This window comes from Danio rerio, chromosome 3 (genome assembly GCF_049306965.1).
Source record: "Danio rerio strain Tuebingen ecotype United States chromosome 3, GRCz12tu, whole genome shotgun sequence".
Lineage (NCBI taxonomy): Eukaryota > Metazoa > Chordata > Actinopteri > Cypriniformes > Danionidae > Danio > Danio rerio.
This window is the reverse complement of record NC_133178.1, coordinates 26,005,001-26,027,623: the sequence shown is the minus strand read 5'-3', so window position 1 is coordinate 26,027,623 and position 22,623 is coordinate 26,005,001. Positions and strand designations below refer to the sequence as shown.

At 37.7% G+C, this 22,623-nt stretch overlaps 1 protein-coding gene across 2 annotated transcripts in view; it reads right to left on the bottom strand.

The window, feature by feature from the left end:
• Positions 1–9,437: 9,437 nt before the first annotated feature.
• The window catches only part of grin2aa (glutamate receptor, ionotropic, N-methyl D-aspartate 2A, a), a 205,628-nt gene continuing 192,442 nt past the window's right edge, over positions 9,438–22,623 (bottom strand). For both annotated transcript variants that reach the window (XM_068218021.1, XM_021473854.2), the window contains 4 exons: positions 21,500–21,660; positions 19,079–19,266; positions 16,804–17,042; positions 9,438–15,857 (listed from right to left, as the gene is read on the bottom strand). In XM_068218021.1, coding sequence (XP_068074122.1) covers positions 14,061–15,857; positions 16,804–17,042; positions 19,079–19,266; positions 21,500–21,660 — 2,385 coding nt within the window. In that variant the 3' untranslated portion in view covers positions 9,438–14,060. The remainder of the gene's footprint in view (positions 15,858–16,803; positions 17,043–19,078; positions 19,267–21,499; positions 21,661–22,623) is intronic.

The window sequence follows — 22,623 nt, the reverse complement described above, 5'->3', positions numbered from 1 at the left end:
ACTATGCAAAGACAAAAATCACCATGTCAAAAATGACATGAAATTACAAGTATTTTTACACTTACTTACAAAAGCAACCAACACATCAAGTTACAAATTTACAGTCAAATATGACCTTGTGACTAAGGCTACATTGAGACTACAGGCTAAAGTCATACTTTACTTATTTATTTAATTCTCCATATGCGACTCACAGCACTTACAGTATCTAGCACAGTTAACTTATCATTAACATTTCTGATATGTAAGCCAATTAAGACCTAACTTGGATGTGTTATAAGCAGCAGACAAATGTCAAATTCTTGAGGTTTTTGTTTTTAAATAATTTTTATCTCACATATGATTCAGGTCACATGTTTTACAATGTGATGCACTTGCTTTTACATCACTCTGGATCAACATTAGTCATAATTCTGTGCTGACAGGGGTCACTCCAAAGATTTTTCCAAGACTTCTTGAGTCACTGTGAATATGACAGACAGTGGCAGAGGTATTCAGTAGAGAAAGTCAACCCATAAGTAGTACTGCAGCAAGTTGAACCTCAATAGTCAGAAGGAACTCATTAGTTCTACAATGACAGCTCAATAAAAGCTAAACGTAAAGGGTTGTACTGGAAATATTTGAAAACGTTGCTCTTTTTCTGTGCTTCAATTCACGTCTTCCGCAGCACATCACCCTATAAATAACTGTATACATGCTGACTTCAGTATTCGCTGTGTTTGCTTCAGTATGACAGAGTGCTGCATGCCTTCTTGGTATTGTTTTTTTTTTTGCACAGGACTATGATCAGGGGTCAGTTCTTCGTACGTGGATTACTCAATTGGCTGGATTTGGTTATTGACTTTTTGACTTGATCCAGGATCGTTTTGGCCTTCAAAACTCATCCGAGAATTGTTGCCAAAGCAACAGTTCAGGTAGCTCAAACCTGCTCGGGAGCAGGCTTATTTCATATAAACAGGATTAGATCGGATCATTTCAAGCAAAGGTAATACTGAAAGTATGTACCGAATGCTGATATTTTCTTACAATAGTAACCTATAGATTATATACTTGGGAAAATAGTAAAATGGTTTAAAAAAAATTTTATATAGAGAACATTAAGTTAAATAAAGTTTAATATATATATAAAGTTAAATATAGATTTAAGTTAAATATAATTTAAAAAAATATGTAAATAAACCTTTTAAGGTACCGATCCAGCTTTGGTAGTACAATTTGTCTATGATAATAGACAACATGCACATTAAAACAGTTACAGTTATTATTAACAGTTATTATTAAATAACAGTTTTTTTGTTTGTTTGTTTTTATAAAGAAATAATAAATTATGAAGTTATGCACATTTTTAGACTGCTAGTATGACTGCGATTTGATGCTTCGCAAAAGTTTCAGACACCTTCATTAATATCAAAATGCTTTTAATTTATTATTACGCCGATTATTCCGCTCTAAATATAAAACTGAATAAATTGCTAAATACTCTTAACTCATGAAAGTGTAAAGCCTGTACAAATGTGGAAAGTTATTGCAAATCAAATGTTAAAAATTTAACCGTTTACTATGAATTTCGTGTAATTTTTCTTACACAAATAATTAAATATTAATCAGATGATGTCATTACACTGCTGTGACATCAGCCAATCGCTGCATTGCTGATCATGATTTCGAGGATCAATAGATCTGTCCTTCACAACACAAGCATCGATCTTAGATCAGTTCATCCAGACATTTTAATCTGATTTGCAAACTTGTTTGAGGAACCAAATTAGCCAGAGATCAGATTAAAAGTTCCAGGATCTGCCAAACCATCTTAGTTCATTTAAGCGAGGTACGAAGAACGGACCCCAGTTCACACTTTAATCTGATATTGGCTACATTTATAAAAACAATGCAACAACTTAAAATAAAAATATTTTTATGATAGTCATAATTAAAATAACATTTTGATCATAATTAAAATCTATTATTTATTTATTTTTTGTTATTGAAAAGCACAAAATTAAAGACAAAAACTACCATTCAAAGACGCAGGAAGCCTCAAAAAAATGTTCTCTCAAAAAATATAAATGTACGGCTTAATTATATGACTCATGCAGCACAATAAACCACACAGAACGCAAGCACGAATTCAAATCTGGAAATAAAATCAAAGCAATTGAAAGAGCCCTGCAGTTAAACATGATAATAATATTACCCTTCCCGTTTCTCCATGGTTTGTTACATTTATTGGATTATTTAAGATGCAGTGTAAAACTTCATCTCTCATTCTCCCGTGTGAGGTCGCAACCTGATAAAGGACGATAGACTGAAACAAGCAGCATGTGAAACAAGCTGGAACTGATAAGCAGTCAACGTGAAGCACATGCATTTGAATACATGCCCTACATACCCAAATAAGTCTGCTTCAATTGCTGGAAATCATATTCAAAGCGGTCAGCTGGGGGATCCATACTGGTAACCCAGAAAACTTTTTGGCTTTTCAATAATGCTAGAAGGTATCCTAGAGCATGGCACATTATTGGGTATCACATAAATCTTATGCCCTGTGCATTAGAACTCCAGAAAGATGAGCCATTATATGTACAATAACTCTGGCCAGCGAGACCTGCTGATCTGAATACATTCATAATGAATAAAAATAATTTGCATTTATTCATCTAGCAGACGCTTTTATCCAAAGCGGTTAATAAGTGAGGATAAAAGTCATTAAAGAGTATATAAATGCTATGACAAGTTTAACTATTTTGTTTGTTTGTGTTTTCAAAGAAATATAGAGTGCTTTAAGAAGGTGTCTGGTGCATATGGAGAAGAAAAGAGTGTCACCTGTGGTTTGTCAAGCTCTCTCACCTACTTGAAGCACACTAATAATTGCTAGATGTTTTTAAGAAACATGGATTGTTGGTAAATTGTCAGCTGCATATGGCGAGACCGCATTTACGTAGGACTTCCGACAGATTATTTCATTTATAATCGTTATACTATTAAGCTATGGGGTTGTCAAAATTATTGACTTTGGTACCAATCAGTATTAAAATTTTAAAAATATTCATACACTACAACCACTTACTGTACTGTATATATAAGCTGATGTCTTTCAAATGATCCAGTGTCTGTGTGTCAGTGTTCGCGGTTAATGAACAGCAGTGAAGAGTGCAGTGAAATCACAATCACGTTTATATCTGGTGAGAACATAAACACAACAATCAATCAGCGGTGTTTACAGACATCAACGTTTTTAAAATATTAGCACAGATCAGGACCCAAGTCATTATTTATGTCAACTCTACTAAGCTAACATGTGTGGTGGCCAAAAGAGCTCAAATGCACTGGAAGTTAAGAAAACATGAAAACACCAACAAATTGATAAAACATCTTTGTCAAACAAAAATGTTCTGCAAATACATAGAGCACAATGGAAATGTGTAGGGAGACCCCAAAATATAACAAATCCAGATGCTTCCTGTTTAGAGTCAGAGGTGTTGTCTAAAATCTGAGCAGAGAGTTTCTTGTTTATTTTAACATACTGGTTGTATGTTTTTTTACGGTTTGTATATTTTTAGCCCTATTAAGCTGATGAATTGCACTTTTTGGGGTCCCCGGACACAGTTTTGTTGTGGTTTGCAGTGCATTTTCTTTAGTTGCATCTGTTGCGAGAAACACAAATGTTTTATGGTTTCTCCAAAACTGTTTAGAAGTACATTTTCTGAAATTGAATGTGAAAAGTAAGTTGCAATAATTTCTTCTAAAAATCCAAGTGAAACAGGTCCTTGGACAAAATACGATTCCATTAGTTGATGTTACTTAATGTATTTAAAACTTGAACTAAGAATGAGCAATACTTTTACAGCATTTTCTATTCTAACATTTACTATTGCATTTTTAAAAAACATGATGTGCTTTTTAACATTAGTTCATGTATTGTGAGTTAATGGGAACTAACAATGAGCCACTACACTAAGTTGAAGAAATGTTAATAAATATAATGCTCATTTGTTTGTTTATTGTTTGTAATTTTATTGCAAAGTGTAAACAGTTTTTCAATTGCGAAAAAAAAAACTATAGTCCATAAAATACCATTTAATAATTAGGGAAAGCTGTCTAGAATTCTATAATTTCAGATTTACACAGTTCAAACGCTGGCCCAATAAGCCTTTCCAAAGTGCAACCATTTTACATTGTTTGTGGTAGGCTATTAAACAATATTACTCAAAAAAAAAAAAAAAACAAAGAAAGACAAGACAAAGACAAGATTCACTTTAAAACATGAGCGTTTAACAAGTTTGTTAATCAGCATGTAAAAATGCAAAACTTTAATTGTTTTATCATTGTAGTCGATTATGAGCAGAATGTACAATATATTTTTCTGTAGAACTCTGCATTTTAAAGTAGTAAAAAAACATGCTTACCTCTTTGGAAGCTGTGACGTCATCGCTTTTTTGAAGGACTGAAGATAATCAATTGCTACTCAGCATAATGTTGAAAAATCATACTATTATCGATCCAAGTCCTTAATTTAATCTTTAATAACCTCATTTTAAAAATGAAAAACCATATGGGAGCTGAGCCGACTTACAGTCTACTAAAATGTCAGGTAACAAGTCTTATTTTGACTGCTCAAGTACACCCCTACCATGTCGCTACTCATAAAACAAGTTGAAGGTCAGTTATCTAAGCTTGTCAAACATATCGATGGGGCACATAGTCTCCAATAGTATCTCTCACACGATCCATGACTCGCTCTTCATTCTAGAGAAATCTCAAAACAAAAACCAAATGTGCTGTAAATGTGAGTTTCGTATAGATTCATGAACAGCTGGAATTGATTTACATCTGAGTAAAAAAGCAAAAGGGGTGGAGCTTATGGTGCATTCTGGAAAGATCGATTGTTTTATACGCTTATTTCACATGGACACCATTTTAAAAAAATGAAAGCGAGGCTACGGTGGGAAACTCAGAAGTAAAGGCTCAGCACTAAACACTGCAACAACATGCTGTGTACTACAAACCTCCAGCTGTTGCTGCGATTTTTAAAATGCAGGTAGGGTGTTAACGTCGCTTTAATATAATTCAGTTAAGTTTAATTTAAACATTTAAAAGCATAATAGGCATCAAACAAAATCATAATCTCTTTAAGAGCCTATGTAACCTGGTGAGTGATAAAACAATGCAGCCCTCTGCAGCACATCCTCGTGTTATCTGTAATAGTGTTGTCCCCGTACTGAAATTTAAAAATCGTCCATTTCCTGTTATCATTTATGCTCTCATAAACAGCGACAAACTGAAGACTTTCACGGCCAATCACAGTCAATTCTGTTGAGCACTGGTGAACACAATGGCAAATCAGCACTGTTTAAAAACGCACTCAACATTGCTTAAATGTTAGCAGGAAATTGCCAATTTTTTCAGTACTGAAATTCAGTATCATAACAAGTCTAATGTAGTGAAAGAATCACCTTATTAACTTGAGTTTGATAAATGGCATTTAAAATGTGTATTTGGGAAAGAAAACGTTAGCTAACTAGTGTCGAGCCCTTTAACTTAGCTAAACATGAGGTCTGAAATCTCTTTTTAATTTCACTTTCCTTTCAGAATGAACCTTTAGGTCACTCGGAAGATAGTGAAATGATAAATTTGTGTTGCTTTCTTGTCGCTGATAAGATATACAGCCAGGTACACAGTGTTGCTGTGTGACTCAGGTGATACCTCTGGGTTTCTTCCCACCCGCAGCTTGGATTTCAATTTTAAAATGGCGGCTGCATGAAATCAGTCTATTGCAGTTAGATTTCCAAACAAAGTTATGAATGAAGAGTGGACTATTTTATTTCTTTCTTTTTTTTTCATTTCTAAAAAATGTATGAGGGTTTTGTAAATCAAAATTAGGTGCTATCATAGTTTTGTAGGCTATTTGCAGTTTTGTAAATAATAAAAAAAAACAGCCTATGTTAATTTCATATATTTTAACAAATTTAGCATCAGCTATGCGTCATTTATTGTACACACCAAGGTTTTGTTTGCCGTCAACGTTTAAACATATCTGCTGGCACAAAATGTACAGGGTATTTATTAGAATAAATATCAACACAGAGTAAAAATTGGTGGCAAATTACCAAATCTTTTGCTGAACATTTAACAATATTGCAAAAATAACTTTAGGCTGGGGTAAATTTTCATTACAATTACTAATATTTAATTGAAATAAGACAAATCTGCTATTGTTTTTATTCTCCGCTGTTATTTAGCAGTTTAGACAACACACAAATCTAGTTGTACTTAATTAATTAATACACTTTTAATAGGCTAAGAAAACCATGGCCTACTTTTAGACTAACACGCTGAAAAGAGATACAGTTTAACAGTCATAACTGCACTGGCCTTCAGGTGCATCCAGTTCAAAAATAAGATCTTTCTGACATGGCATGAATGCACCATAAGGTCAGCTGAAGCAGTTACAGTGTGTTCATTTTTTACCCGCACAATATATTCATCATCAAAATCTCTGGTTTTGTCATTTGGATTCACATATGCTGAGCCTCATTTGTTCAGCAGAACAGAGAAGGATCACAACAGAAGAAAAGAAAGCAGAAGGACAGTGTTTAGCCTAGAATGCTGTATTTTGTCAGCCCATGTCAACTGCAAAGAGTAAACGCTCTGGAAGTGGGTTTTGTTGGCTAGTTTGTAAAGTAATTAATTACAGGCTCAGTCCTGCCAGTCCACATCACACATGTGATGATTAATTGCAGTCCTTTACAAGATGCGAGCGAGAGATCAGGAGTCTACATTAGCCAGTGTTTGAAAATGAGCAAAGCTGAGCAAACTTATTCATTTCCCTTCAGTGAGCAACAAAGGCGCATCTGCGGCTGAAGTCATTCGACATGCACACACACAGATGCCGGCCCCTAGATTTGCTGTCACTGCGGATTTCGTATCAGCGCCTGCTGGGTCTTCTTTTGTATTTCTTCTTCATTTCTCTTTCTTCTAAAAAAAATGAGGTTACTCATAAAATTAAAATAGGAATATTTTCATGGCTGAGTTTAGACAGGTAACATTGTGTTTGCTCGAATGCTAATTCTTTAGTTCTGAAATGATGCAAGCAGTTCATTCCCAGTCAATTGATGTACACCGAACAGGTTTTTCATCTGAAGATAACATCTTCTATTGTTTCCTTTCTTCCAGTGAGAGCGAGCCATTGTTAGTTTTTTGACAGTCCCGTTATTGTGCTTTGTTCCAGCGTATTCAAGCATGAAACCTAAAGATCCATTAAATAGCAAAGACATAAGTGATAGTGCTTTCTTCTCTCTGAAGCACAAAGCCTATTTAGATATTGAAAGTATTTGTTCCAGTCATAGCAGATATGATCAATATCACATTACTGAAGAACAAAGGCAGAGCAGCGGAGGTGAGGTGCAACTTCCAGAACAATACAACATCCAATGCAGGCTGGAAATTGATGCAAAATGGCCTGAAATTATTCTCGACATATTTAGTGACAGTGTTTTCTTTTTACCATTGTGGTCTTTCATTTGGTTCAGAATTATTTACTGTAATAATGAGTTATCATTTGTTGAATTGAAGTAAAAACATCATGATTCAAAGTCCAGGTCATTAAAATGATTAGATTATGAGAATAAGATTTGTACTTTGTGGTTTTGTGGATATTTTTCTGATCAAGAAACGAATATGGGGGAAAATGATGAAAGAAAAATTAGACATAATTTAAATAAATATATATAAATAGGATGGATGGATGGATACATGACAAAAATTTGAATGATATTTTGCTCACCTAAAACTATGTTTTACTTACTCCCAGGGCTGTTTCAAGAGTTCACACTTGGCTGATGATTGATTATAAGAGAGTTTGGCATGCTGTCCCGGGAGAGAGCCCTGAGCTCAAAGGTTCTTAAGCCCTGGGCTCCCTCCCATTTGAAGGGCGAGAGGGGAGCCTTGAGCTCAGGTAGATCTCAACAACTCTCCCTTGATGAAAACTGTTGACTAAAAATTGAATGCTATGAAAAGATATGCTGCATGGTGAGAGATTAACTGTAGTGCAAAATTTAGATTTATCAATTTACTTGTTGTGCATGTTTTTGAAATGTGGGAGGAAACCCTAGAACCCGGGGAAACCCACGCTAGCACGGGAAGAACATGCAAACTAAACACAGAAACGACCACTGGCCTGTTGAAGGACTAAAACCTGTGACGTTCTTGCTGTGAGGCAACAGTGCTAATCACTGGGCAACCGAGCTGCCCTATGGAGGGAAAGGTGAAGAGGTAGGGGTGGAAGGGGGGATTCTTCAAATCCAAGATGACTGTAGTGAAAAAACCCTGGTTCTTTATAGTGGGTTAGGAATGGCCTGATTGGTGGATCATGCATGCTAATGCAGAACCAGCAATGATCAATCATAGTCACGTGATCCTCTCGAAATTAGTTTATGAATAAACTTTACTTATATTGAAGTTGATATTTAGCCACACCATGTTGATGTTTTGCATCTCTTTTTTAAAAGGTTGGTCATTAGCCCAAAGCTTAACCTCCAACCTGGAGGACCAGGATATAAACTACGGACAACTTAGCTTACCCAATTCACCTATAGTGCCCCAGCAAATAATGTTGTGTTTAATAGAGGTCTAATAGACATCTAAACCGAGACAGCTTGGCTAAAACAAACTTGGGCTGTCAGTGAATAGACATCTAAGAATAGCCCAAAACTTGACCAGTCATAATAGACAGATTAGACAGACTTTATATGTTTAGTCATTTATTTCTGTTGACATACATAGCTCATGACCATAGGTGAGAGTAGGAGAGCTATTGAGAGCTTTGTCTTTCGGCTCAGCTCCGTCTTTACCACAACGGACCGATGCATTGACCGCATTACTGCTGCCGTTGCACCAATCTGCCTGTCAATCTTACGCTCCATCCTTCCCTCACTTGTGAACAAAACCTCAAGATACTTGAACTCCTCCGCCTGGGGTAAGGACTTGGGGTCGGGACAGATTTAATTACTGCACTAAAAAAATTGGATTGCATCTTGAATCGTGATTGGGTCTGAAACTTTTCACTCAGCCAATATTTAGCCAAATTAAGCCAGAAAAGAAAAAATTAGAAATCACTCTTTTATTTCTCCACAGTGTCTGTGATAGAGCCTTTCTGCACACATAATGCCTCATTTCTGCTGCCAGCGAAGCTGCCTTCCCTGACTCGTGTAATATTGCTAGGTCACGGCCCCTGTTTCACACATGTTCAGCCTGAAGTCTCGAGGCCAGAGCGCCACATTTGTCGCCATTATAGCATGTACTGTACCAATCATCACTTGGAATAACCAGAGCTGTCAGTCAGTTTGCAAACCTTGGGCTTCACGAACTTTCTACATGTCTGCAACCTTCACCTGGAACACGGGCATCGGAAACACACCGCAACAGATACAGTGATCATATAAAGTGGCAGAAAGAGCCTTTATTAGAAAAATGAAACTTTGACTTATATACATGTTTTTACATCTTGTAACCCAGCACACGTCCTGCAACCACATTGTACTGACATTTCACAAGTCACATACCAGACCTGTTCCTTTAATATGATCTACATACACTTAAAAAAAAAGCAGAGAACGCAAAACAAAATCCGAACACAATACTTTTATGTTACAAAATGAGAGAACAGGAGATATGTTCAAACCGCCCCACTGAATTAGTACTTTCTCATGCAATTTTGCCAATAGCAGAAATGATTTCATTTATGCGAGTTTGTGTCAGCTTGGTGTAAGCGATTACTTCCAACTTACGTTAAAAAAAGTTTTTAAGACATTTCAGCACGCACACGAGTGATAATGCTTCATTATAAAAGAACATTTAGGCAGCAGGTCACATGGTTTCAGTGATAAATAGGTTATAGTCACATGACAATCCCCGCCCGCCCCTGTATAAAACACTGCTCTAAAATAAGTTCTACTTGTAACTACATAAAATATGAATGCAAAGCTCACAAGAGAGTGATTATTAAACATGAAACACAAGTGATTCATTTCAGACCAATGTTCCTTTCCTTATTGTGAGTCCACTAGGGTCATAATCATAGTCATTTATACAGGGAAGGCAGCGTTCCTTTGTCCCTAAATAAGTGCAAGTGTTCCAGCAGCTCTGTGCTCAAACATAGAATTAAAGATTTCAAATATCCATCACGAGAAATGCATTACAGAAATCAAGAAGAGCGTTTAGTTGTTAAACCGAAGGTGAGCGAAGATAATAATCAGTTAAAATGGCATTGCTTAAAAGAGCCACGACTGACAGCGAGTGTTTTTGTGTTGTTTCCAAGCTGCCATTTTGTTTTTTTGCTCCTGAGGGTTATAAAACGGCCTGAGAACGAAGGCGAGCGAGTCGGTACAGTCATGCATGAGGACTCTCGCTCCTGTCTTTAGCCACCTGCCCCTTCTCACTGTGCCTTGTGTGGCTCTGGCAGATGTAATTTGAGCTGAGGTGATTTCTCCTTGAAACTACCTCGATGGGAACTCAGCCAATGATGCAGTGACAGTACAACAGCTTGCCTGGCAGCCGAAAGCGCCTATTGTTCTTACTACACTGCACTTGGCAAAATATCAATTTGGGAAAGAATGGATTTCGAATGGTCTTACATGTGGATGAAGAAGCGACCTGGAAGGAGATCCATTGTGTTGTTAAGTAACGGTCTCACTTCCCTGCTTCACTTTTTCGATATTCTGCCCTGCTCGGTCAAAAATAATGCTTCACAAGGAACGAAAATTGGTTCTGTATGTATCTTTTGGTGTAATAGGTTTTCATAAAAGACAAACTAGCGATGGCAGCATCTCTGTTATCTGAAAAGACTTTTAAAGTCTAAATGTTCAGCATAGCGACCGAACGCCATTAGCCACTGATCCAAAAAGGCCCTTTCTTCATCATCCACAAACACAGATCTCTGCTAAAAGAAGTGGAGCGTAACAGACGTGAAGGACAAAACAGATTAACCCTTAACCGGCGCTTAAGGTGTAGTTGAGAAAGTACTAATTTTTTTTTTTTCTGAGATTTAAAGATCCTTGCTTACCGACTTGTACTACTGTGCCTAGCCTAGCTCGTCTTATGGAAATAATCTGCATCTGAGCTACTTTAAATTCACATTTGTGTACTATTCTATCAGAGGTAAATGAAACCAAAAAATATATACTATATAATATATATATTTTTAAATGAACTACAGATGGCTTTTGCCTAGCCAAAAACTGCTACATAAAATAACCCCACACAGTTCATCCGTATCCAGTTGCAATCAATACCTGACCTGCGCTGTTCCATCTGACCGCCTCCGATAACCTTCAACCAATAAAGAACGATGAAGTAAAAAGTACGTTTTGGTTTTCAAGATGTTTTTGTGTATAAATCCCAGAAGTCTGGTGGCCTAAACGACAGGCCAGAGTGACCACAGAGCTTTGGTTCATGAGCAGGATGGATTTGTACCCTGCAGTTTCGCGACTGTATGTGTGTGAACCAAAGAGGCCAGTTTTCCTCCCACTGATCTGCTTGCTCATCTTCAAGTGAATTGACAGTATTTACCTTACTAGAAAAAATCTGCCGCAACGCCTGTAGCCCCAACACCTGCCCCACCCCCAACCCCACCCCAGCCCAAAATGTTCAAGCTTAGAAAAAACTGCAGGGCTACAATCCCTGATAACAAACTGCACGGAGACTTGGAAGTCTCGTAAGGTGACGTTTCGTTTTGATGCAGACCTTGTGAGTTATGTCATTTTTTTCGGACATACGCTACAGAAAACGAGTGCTACTGTACAGACCTGTGAAACCCACACAAAAAATATTTACTCTGTATCATCGTAACTTTCATGAATTATTTGAGTATGAATTTACAAGCAATTTACAAGTGTCTTATATTCAAAATAGTTGCTAAGTCTTTGAGGAATTAAAAAAGCTCTATTCTTACAGCAAACCATAGATAACAGAGAAAAAAAAAGTAGACGTCATATCTTTGGAGGGATAGCCAACCCGGATAAGGACTTTTTTTTTTCCTTTCTCTCTCTCTCCCTTTACAGGTTAAGTCTGGCTATATGTGACAGGCAGGAGACAGAAAGCATAGCTGGTGATGTTTTTACCTGCCAATCGAGGAAGAGCAAGCATATTCACCTCGCCTCAAATAGGATGTGAAATCAACGCAGATGTGGCTCTGTGATTAATACTAGAGGCTAATACCTTGCTTATTTCCCCAAAACAGCAGCTCTGCAATATGAATGATCATTTTCTTTCCATATATATGCTATATTTGCACCCTGTTACAAATAATTTGTGATCATTACATCATAACAAAAACATAGAAAGAGTTACAATTGAGTTGCATGCCATTATTATAATTCATGTTCATGTAATCAAAATACATTTTCCTTAAAGACTGGGGTTATTACAAGGGTGAAAAAATAACTGAAAAAACAAGTTGCAAAGAGTAAAAACTATGTATGGCATATATATGATTACACGACCTTGATATTTTACATGTGCATACGCACATTAGCTTCTTAAAGCAGCACTTCATATGATGAATATGTTCATGATTACGATAGTGATGACATATTCAAGATAAGTGTACAGTGAATTATGTCACATTATTGGGGAAGTTCAAAGAAATCAAGTCTGATATGAGAGTGGAAGCTGCTAAAGCAGTCATAAAACACGTTCACGTCGATACACATCCTGTTTTCCAACAAACGTTGGAGTCGTAAACATTAAGCTCATTTCAGAGATGGCTGCAAGATCCTCTCTCTACTGTTCACATAAACACGACCGCAATGGAAGTCCTCAGACCTCCATAGCGAAGTGAAGGGAAACATGCCAAAACGCAATGTGAGTGTGCCTTTCAGTAGTGCACAGAAAATGTTAGACAAAATGACACAGAACCATCCTGAGGTATTTGATCTACACGATTTGGCTATGTGTTCTGATTCACATTGCATGGAGTTCATTGAGTGTGTTCGTACAGTATAAAGTTTAGTAATAGGTCTGCAGAACAAAGGTCTTGCATGGTAGTCCTCAATGCGAATAGCATGTTGATCATGTTACGGACTGCAACAGAAAACCAGTGCTCTAGTTCAGACTTCAAGCTTCACATGCGGCCCTCGTTACACTTAATGAATGGATTGCGACAGCGCAGCCAGGCTCCACCAAACTACAGTAAACAACAGTCTTCGAGAGGTGATGCTCTGATTCGGTTTCACAGTGTACAGTGACGGGATGGAAGTACTGAACAAAAGAAATGCAAGACAAACTTCCATTGATAAAACTTCCCCACAATCTTCAAATGGAGGATCAACACAATATTCGAACAACTTACATACAGGTCAAGTTTTCATTGCACAGATGACCACCTCAGCTTTCAAATGAAATCACCTTAATGTAAGTATATCTTCAACCGAAATAAGACAGGAAAATAAACACACATGCAAAAGAAATCTATTCCTGACAGTAATATAGAAGTTCTGTTTATAAAGCAGAGGTGGGCGGTTAACTAATGATTATTGTGCTACCAAATAAGATAGAGAAAGATAGAGTCTAAATTCTAAATAGGGATTAGAATGCCAAAAATCCCGAGTCTATAGTAATAAAAGCAAAAATGCAATTGCTGAGTGCCATGAATGAAATACCCTTGCTTGACTTCAGTTCAGGAGCTATTCCAGCCACAGTCTGTCTAATAAAGGTACGCTCTTGTCACATGCAACATGGGGCCAAATACCTGAAACCCCATCTTAAGATCTGCTTCGGTCCACCATGGCTTCGGCTCAGAGCTTCGAAGCCTCAGATTCGCCCTAGCACTCTGTGTTTTGAGAACACACTAGCATTAGGCCAAGTGTGGGGGATAATAAACTTCCATGCTGGACCGCATTTAATTACACTTGACTAACTGTCTTTCTGCAGATACCTGCCCAGAAAGCATCTTAAAATGCTGGAAACCTTTGGAAATCGCTCGTGAGCGGTATCTCGGGTACTTTGTAGATGTAGGTGACTGTGGCATTCTAAGTGAGTAAATATTTCAACTACACAAAAAAGCATTAAACATCTGACTCGAGACTAGGTATTTTCTTATACACTCGTCTATTGCTAAACTGCGAAGAGTTGAGAACCCGGGGAGCTGAGTATGCACTAGTCTTGTTGGCTACATAAGGCATTACATGCTCTGAAATGTACATGTCATTGGGTATTCGACCATCCCTGGAACAGTATGAAGTGGTGGATTTCACAGAAGACCTCAGATTGTTCTCGTTCCTGGCTTTGATGGGAGCCAACTGTTTGTAAATATCCGAGGAGCTCCTGCCGTGGACCAGGCGAGTGTCGTCCCGTATAGATTGCATGAAGGGGTTGTCCGAGGGGTGATCGGGGTAAAGTGACTTACTACGCTTGCTTTCCTCCAGGTTTCGGTTAAAGAGCATGGACCTGCTGCCGAACAGTTTGTCAGCCTTAATGTTAAACATGTTTGCATAAGGGCTGTCCTCCAGGAAGCGATCCTTCTCTTTTAGGCTGACGCTTCGCGCCGGCCGGTTCAGGTCAATCTCTTTGGGCTTCTCGAGCATGATATTGTCAAAGGAGTGCTGACGACTAAGCTTCAGTCTGTTCCTCCTCTGTACGTGTGGCCCATCCGTCTGAGGCCAGTAGTGGCTGAACATGTCATCATGGTGCATGCTAGGGCTAATCATGGCCTCCTGCAGCATCTGATCTTCACTGATGTCGTACAGGTTGCCCATGTGGAGGCACGCCTCGCATCGATTATACGGCGAACGTGCGCCGGCGTACGGCCCTGTGTTGTAGTTGGGCACCTTAGAAAGGCAGCTCCTGCAATGAGTCTGTTTGAACCGGTCATTGCTTTCATGCGGACTGATATTCTTCTCCTTCAAGCTGTAGTGTTTATTGTAGACATTGTCTGGTAGGAGGTCTGATTCACTTTGATGCATGGGGCTGCTGTTGAGATGGATGATGGGCTGGTCGCATTTTCTGTAATTGTCATTGTGGTCGGAGTAAATTTCGCCAAAATCCAAATCGTCAGTTGTTAGGCCTCTGCCTTCCCTGTAGTGCTGTGGATCTGAGTGCAGACTCAGCTCCCGGTCAGAGTCTATGGTGTATATTTTCTCCCGGCCCGCTCCGCCCTGCTTATTTTTTAAGTAGGACAGCTCTACTTCACTGCAATCCCTAGGGTATTTTGACGTCATCGATCTTTTTTTTAAGTTATCCTTGGGTTTCAGGTGCTTGTTATTGTCTGGATCCTTGTAGGAGGTGGCCCTGCTCGAGCAGTCGGAGATATCTGAGTGTGCGGTGTCCTCTGGCAGGTACCTCTGACTCTTCATGGACAAGCGGGGGTCTAGGGTTTCAGGACCCTGAGGAGTTTGACGCAGAGTATCCACAGATTTCTTCCACAGAGCTCTGGGTTTTGCATTGGTCTGAGCTGTGTCTGCACTCACCGCCACCTCTACAGTATTGGGGTTTGATTCATTGAGAGTGAGGGGATGCTGACCCTGAAAGATGTAGTTGTTCAGATGGTCCTTGTGCCGGTTAGTCAGATATGACTGCAAATCACTGGAATCCCCGTAGATGTCCTTTTGGGCATAGCTGCGATTGTCGGTGTAGATGAAGTTCCCTTTCTCTGCCATCATGTCCATGATCATTGGGCTTGCTGAATGCATGAACTCACCGCCACGTTTAGGAGAGTTGATCCTGGAGCCACTGAGGTTGGTCATATTAGTCATCTGTTTGGCAGACTTGATAAGCTTAAGCATGTTGGATTGTGGACTAAAGTCCAGGTCAGAAGACTTTTTCTTCATATCGATATGGACGCCATGTATGCAACTCCATATACCCTACGATTAAAAAGATAGGATAAAGTTCAGTATTCATACATTAACCTTTCTGTCTGTGTATTTTTCATACTGTATTACAAGACCCCTATATCTGATCTTACCGCAGAGACTAGCAAATGCATTCATCACTGAGATCAAAGAACACTTATTAAGTTTTTAATCACAACATAGATCAAGGCGGTGACAAAGATGCTTTCAAATTTAAAATGAATTGCCAAGGGGGTTATTTTGAAAGGCATATTTCGTTTAAAAATGATGCTGTCCTCCTACCATCTCTGTCAATCTCTTTTAACTAGTAAACATTCTATTGGTTATGCTTGGGTTCCCCAAAACCGGCATTTCATTACCTAAAAGATGCTGATCAGAGACAACATATTCTCACACTGACAGCAGCATGTAAACAAAACCATCAGGGATCGAAACTAAACAAAGACATACTGAGCTTTTGGCGATTCAGGAGATCATGCTGTCAAAACAGACTGCTGCTCTGTCATTTTTAAGCTCCCTGGCCATGGAATGAGTGGTCGAAGATCACATTTCTGACAAACTTTTTCTTTCAAACACTGGCCATGTCAGGGTAAAGATTGAGCTCAAACATTAACTGGATTACAGCTGACACTCTCACACGTTAAGTTGAGTGATATTGACTGTCCTTACTGTCAGGACAGGAAAACTCAGGCTGCAGATTATTTCTGTGGCATGATATGAAAATCAATAACCATGAGGGCGATCCAAACAACAAACAGTGGCCTCTCAACATGTGGTAGTTTCATTGTCTCTCCCACAGTAAAATGTAAACACAAAATTATAATGTTCTGTACAGGTATAGACCAAGTCCCACAGCACAGACAGATGTCAACTATGAGTGTTGCCATGTTAGCACTTGTTTTTGCTGACTTCACATTTTCACAACTTATTGAGCAAACAGACTGAATGAGAGCCTTACCCTGCTGATGGAGAAGAGCAGGCCGGGCGTGCCTGAGCAGACGCCTGTGAAGCAGTATCTGAGTCTCCAGTAGAACAGGTGCTCCCAGACAAAGGTAATGAGGCTGAGACCCATGGCAGTCGCCAGCATGTAGAACACTCCAGCCATGTTGTCCACATCCAGCTGGCTGCTCATTACCTCGTTCTTCTCATTGTGGCAGATTCCAGTCAGCCACTGAGCCTCCAACTCCTCCATCTCACCTGAAGAGAGATGCACATGCCCAGATCCACGTCATCAATCAGCTTTCTCCAAATTCATGTACACCTCAGTGGGCCACACCGCTACCGTCCACAGACGAATCCTCCTGTTCCAGAACTCCCTATGTGCTAGCATGTCAAACTGAGGATCAGTAAAATTATACACTCAAGCTTCAGCCATATGTTAGTACCATCTGAGACTTTTTTCTCTTTCTCTACAAGGTGCAGCTGCCAGGAGGATAATTCTGTCATTTTTCATGCTCTGCGTACAGCATTACTGTGAAACATAGCTTATAGTGTATAGAGAGGGAAACAATGCAGAAATGCATGTTAAAAGAAAGCTAAATAATGTAACAGATGGGCATTCTACTTCTGGGTTTACAACACTGCATGATTTTTTTTTATATTTGTTTGAAGCAGATATTGATATTGAAATGTATTCATTTACCAGAGACTTTTATCCAAAGAGACTTATAAATGAGGAATTTATATACTTTCAACATACAAGAGACTGCAGCACATACATATTTCAAGATGTTAGAAATATGCACATAAATATGAGTAGCTGACACATAATGCAGATGTTTTGTGGGGGTAAAATATCTAAAAACGTATGGATATCCTGTTGTTCTGTCTATACTGTATATATGCAGGGCTTGACATTTACACCTGCCAAATGCGGGTGGATTTAGTCTATGGCAGGTTGGACAATCACACCCACTAGCGACTTTGGCTGGTTGAAAATAATAAAAGAATTGCCTGTGCTGGCTAGGCACTAAAGATTAGAACTATAGTTTATAATTTGTCAATTAATAGTTTGTCAATATGCGTGCAGATGTGATCTTAAAATCGAGAAGCAGCACGACTGTTCAATATGGACTCATTCCGAACGAGAGGATGATCAAACACACAGTAAAACACAGGCACGCTCCTGTTACCTTGCGTGAAGCAACCGTGCCTGGAAACGCAACTGGTACGATCGGTTCTCCTTGAAATAGACAGGACAAAAAAGCAATGCTCATGCACCCAATGTCCTGCTGGTTTCAAGAGCTCAAGATTTTTTGGTAAGCAGCAGCGGTTGCCACTTCTGCTTTAACCAATCTTTGAACAGATTATTACTGGGCCTAATGTTAACCGTGTGCACGTGATCATCCTTTTATTATCGCATATGTTTTTAACCTGGTTTCTTGCTTACAGGTATTTTTAACATAGATTAATTATCATCCCTTACTACAACATTGCTTTAATAGGAGATTAACTCTCCATTTATGTATAGTTAACTGGTCATCTGGGACCTTTAGCCTGGACGATACTGTGCATAATTTAAAAAAAACATGGCAATAGTTTTTTTATGTCATTTTTAATAAGATTTTTTTGTAGAATAAATTGTGTGCTTTTCTAGATTTAGCTTGTTTTGACACATTATTTAAAATTTCTGGCAAGGAAATAATTAGCTTGGTGTGGCCAGAGAAAAATAGTAAATTCTTAGTGTTGAGCCCTATAAAAAGTCACTTGAAAGAAAACTCATTTGCAATGTGACACTGTGAAACCACAACCCATTTTCTCAAGCTTTTTGAGCTAGATCACAACACGCAAAATGCAGCACACACTTGCATTGAGTTAGTTAATTTATGCATATAAAATATATTTTCCCAACAACAAAATTGTGGCTATTGAAAATGGCGAGTGGCTAGTAACGTTGGAAAACTACTAGCCACAGTGGCTGGTGTTCATGGAAGTGTATGTCAAGCCCTGTGTGTGTGTGTGTAGTGTATATATATATATATATATATATATATATATATATATATATATATATATATATATATACACACACACACACACACACACACACACACACACACACACACACACACACATATTTTTAATATTATTTGATATGTTCAATTAAATAGTATAAATAATATTGTTAGCACTCAAATGCAAATCATCTAGGCTTTATTTAAATATACATATTTTAAAAGAATTGAAATCCTTATAGTGCATTCTAACATGCATATGATTCTGAAGGCACTTACCATCTCCAATAATAGCGAGAATAGCCAGATCCACCGGACGCTTCCAGAGTGACCCCTTTTGGAGGGCAATGCCATAACCAGTGGTAGCAAAGATGTAGCCACTTCCAATGGTCACCAATTTACAACCCTCGTCTCTACCAGCCATATAGTTCAGCACAGCAGCATCATAAATGAAGGCATCAAGTTTGCTGGGGATAGAAAAGAGCACAGACAAATGGCAAATAGAGAGGTTAAATGTTCAGTGTTCTGAGTCATTCTCATTCATTAACACCAATGTCATGCTACCAAAAGCACTGAATGAATCATAACTCATTTTAACTTCACAGCAATGACGTAGTCACGAAATCACAAGTTTAAAGTGAGAGACAACACTGGGTGCAATCACACCACAAGAAGTGGAGAAAAATATACTGCAGAGAAAGCGATTTGATTGACTTTGGCCTGATTTTTTTATGCTGGGGTTGTCAAACTGGTGTCTGCAAAAGGGAGCAGGAAATTTGCAAAATGCATTTCATCAGTAAGAAGAAGAAAGAAAGAAAAAACAAGGCAGAATACTTTACAGAATTGTTTGTTTGTGTAAGCCTGCATCTTCCATCTTGCTATTGTTGCTTCTAACTTACTGGCGCTTTTGAATTCTTTGTACAGTGCTCCTTTGGAATAATATTTGTTGTGAAATGTGCAGAAACATGCAAATTGAAAATAAAGCATCTCTCTCATGCTGGGTAGAAAAAATACATGTATTTAATAGTTAAATCTTTTGACCTAGATTTTAGTTTTCTCTGCTTGTGGTACAATAATAAATAAAATACAATTCTTTTGTTTATTTATTTATACTTCACACTTTAAACTTTTGATATTAGTTTTTAGTTATAACACTAGAATCAGACTGCAATCTCAACTCTATATTATATGTCCACATAAGGGTCACAGCTGAATTACAAGATCACAATGGATCCAATTACCCAAAGAGCATAATTGGTTATCATTATTAATATAGTTACAAAACACACACAAACACACACACACAATCAAATTTGGTCAACACAATCAGTGAAATTTGTCTTAAACAGCAAAACTGTAGAAATCACACTCGACTTTAGACCCCACCTACAAACTGACATTTGGAGCCTTGGTGGGCTGCTTGTCAAACTCGATCTCTCTGTTGGAAAAGCCTTTGTCTAAGTCTCATTAGTCTGGTTGTCTGACATTTCAAGAATGTCAAATGTAACTCAGGGATCATGCTGACATCCAGTAGATTTGCTCAATGATTCTTTTGTATAGGTGTGAGCTGGCTGGATCTGCAGTATGAGTAGCTGCAGGAAACGATGCAGCACACAAGCAAAAGAAACCATCTGCACTTTATTAATACACTGCAAGGGCAGTTTAATAATGTGCATGTGCAGGACCGATCCACAAATATACAATGCAGGCTCGCTGCAGTTTAGAGAGATAATGAAAGCAGTTTAATATCCCTTGCCGATGATCTACTGCGCTTCTCCTTCTGCGCTTCTCCACATAGTATTCAGAAGGCAGTATTGCTAGTATTTCAAGAATTACATCAAGCTCAATTGTCTTCGTAAACAGTAATATAATGAAGATAAGTTCATTTTTTAAGAATAATTTTCTTTAAACTACACAAGCTCCCTTATGTTAGTAGTAAGGTTTTATGAGAACTTGCTATTTTTTTCTTAATGTTTTATTTATTTATTTTTCTTAGCCACTTTAATTCATTTTTCACAATTATCAGGATAATTTTAGTGTTTAGTTTTATAAATTTTTTTAAAAGAAAACATTACCTTGGCTAACTAATTGAAATGAACATTAAAATAATTCTACAAGTATAATCAAAACATTCAAAAGGGAAATAACAAAAACATCCTGATTACTATAGTGGAAACCTGTAAGCATTGACTTCCACACTTACAGTACTATGGTAGAAGAAGCTGACAAAAGTTTGAAACCATGTGAGGGTGAGTAAATATCAAAAGAACTAACTCTCCCTAATAATGTAATAGGTGTTATAGTGTAATAATCCCTAATGTAAAGTAATAATCCCTAATAAAAGTATATGTAATACTAAAAGAACTTTGTTTATTCCTCACACAAAGCTATTGTGCGGTATTTAAATCATTTTGTAGCTCGAAAGGCCGGGTAACATACTTTCTGTGTTCCACGGATGAAAGAAAGCCATACATAAATATGAAGTGACACAAAAGTGACTAAATAATGCAAAAATCTTCATTTTTGGGTCAGCTATTCTTTCAATAATAGCTCTGCCGCTTTATGAAAACACAGTCAGCATTCAGAGTAAGACTAGGGTTTACTGCATGCTAGCAAATATAATGACTCATTCACTACATTTCACCCATTCTGCTCAGCTACTAATGCTAGGATAAACACAGTGGTGTGTGTTATACTCACCCAGTTTTCAGGCTGACCAGTGCATCATTCACCCCGGTCTGATGGTACTTCACCATGTACTGATGCATGTCGGGGTAATTTTTTCGGATGTTCCTCTCTGTGCTGCCGTTTGGAACCGTTCCAAAGCGGAAAGGAGGAGAGTAGGAGTAGGGGCTCTGAAACTACAATTAAAACAACAAATAAACTATCAATAAAAGCACAGCAGGAAATGCTTCCATGGCAATAAATACAGGCAATAAAGCAGTTGAACATTGCGTTTTTATCACACTCTTAAAAAAATACTGCTTCCAATAAGAACAAGAAAAAGGTTTTTGAAGTTCACAAAGAACTTGTTAGTCTTTTGGAAAACCTACATAGGGGAATTGTAATGTACAATGTAACAATCCTCTTTTAAACATATTGAAGAAGCTTTGTGTGGATTTAAGTTTTGAAACTTGCAGTTTAATTAATTAATTTTCTATAGTTCCACTGAATTATAAAAATTTGGTTTTAAAGAAAGCTTGTTCACCTAATTCTGTTGATACTAATGAAAGATTATGTAAACAGCTGCTAAGTAAAAAAAAAAGGTTCTTTAGTTGCATCTGTGCTTCCATGAAGAAAATCAATTGGGTCAATGAACTATTCATTTTTTTTCCTTCAGGTTAGTCCCTTATTTATCAGGGGTCACCACAGCGGAAAGAACCACCAACTATCTGGGCATATGTTTTATGCAGCAGATGCCCTTCCAGCCACAACGCAGTGATGGGAAACACTCATACACTCTCGTATTCACACATACATGCATACACTACGGCCAATTTAATTTATCCAATTTTTTTTTCTTTTTTGCTTTATTAAAAAGAACTAGCAAGAAGGATTAAATGAGAAAAGAAGAAATTAAAAGAAGAAATCAAATTACATATAAATATATTACACACATTTTCCCAATCTTAGGTATTAACAAGAGTAATTAAATGCACTTTTACTACAGAAAAATGCATATATACAAACTTTTTTATGCAAAAATGTTTAAGGAGGAGCATATATTAACTGTTTTAATGGCTTTTCTATTTTTAGAGTTAGAAATTACTTTTATATACATTTGAATCTCTTTTTCTAGCACCATGAAGAGAAGTTTGCTTGTG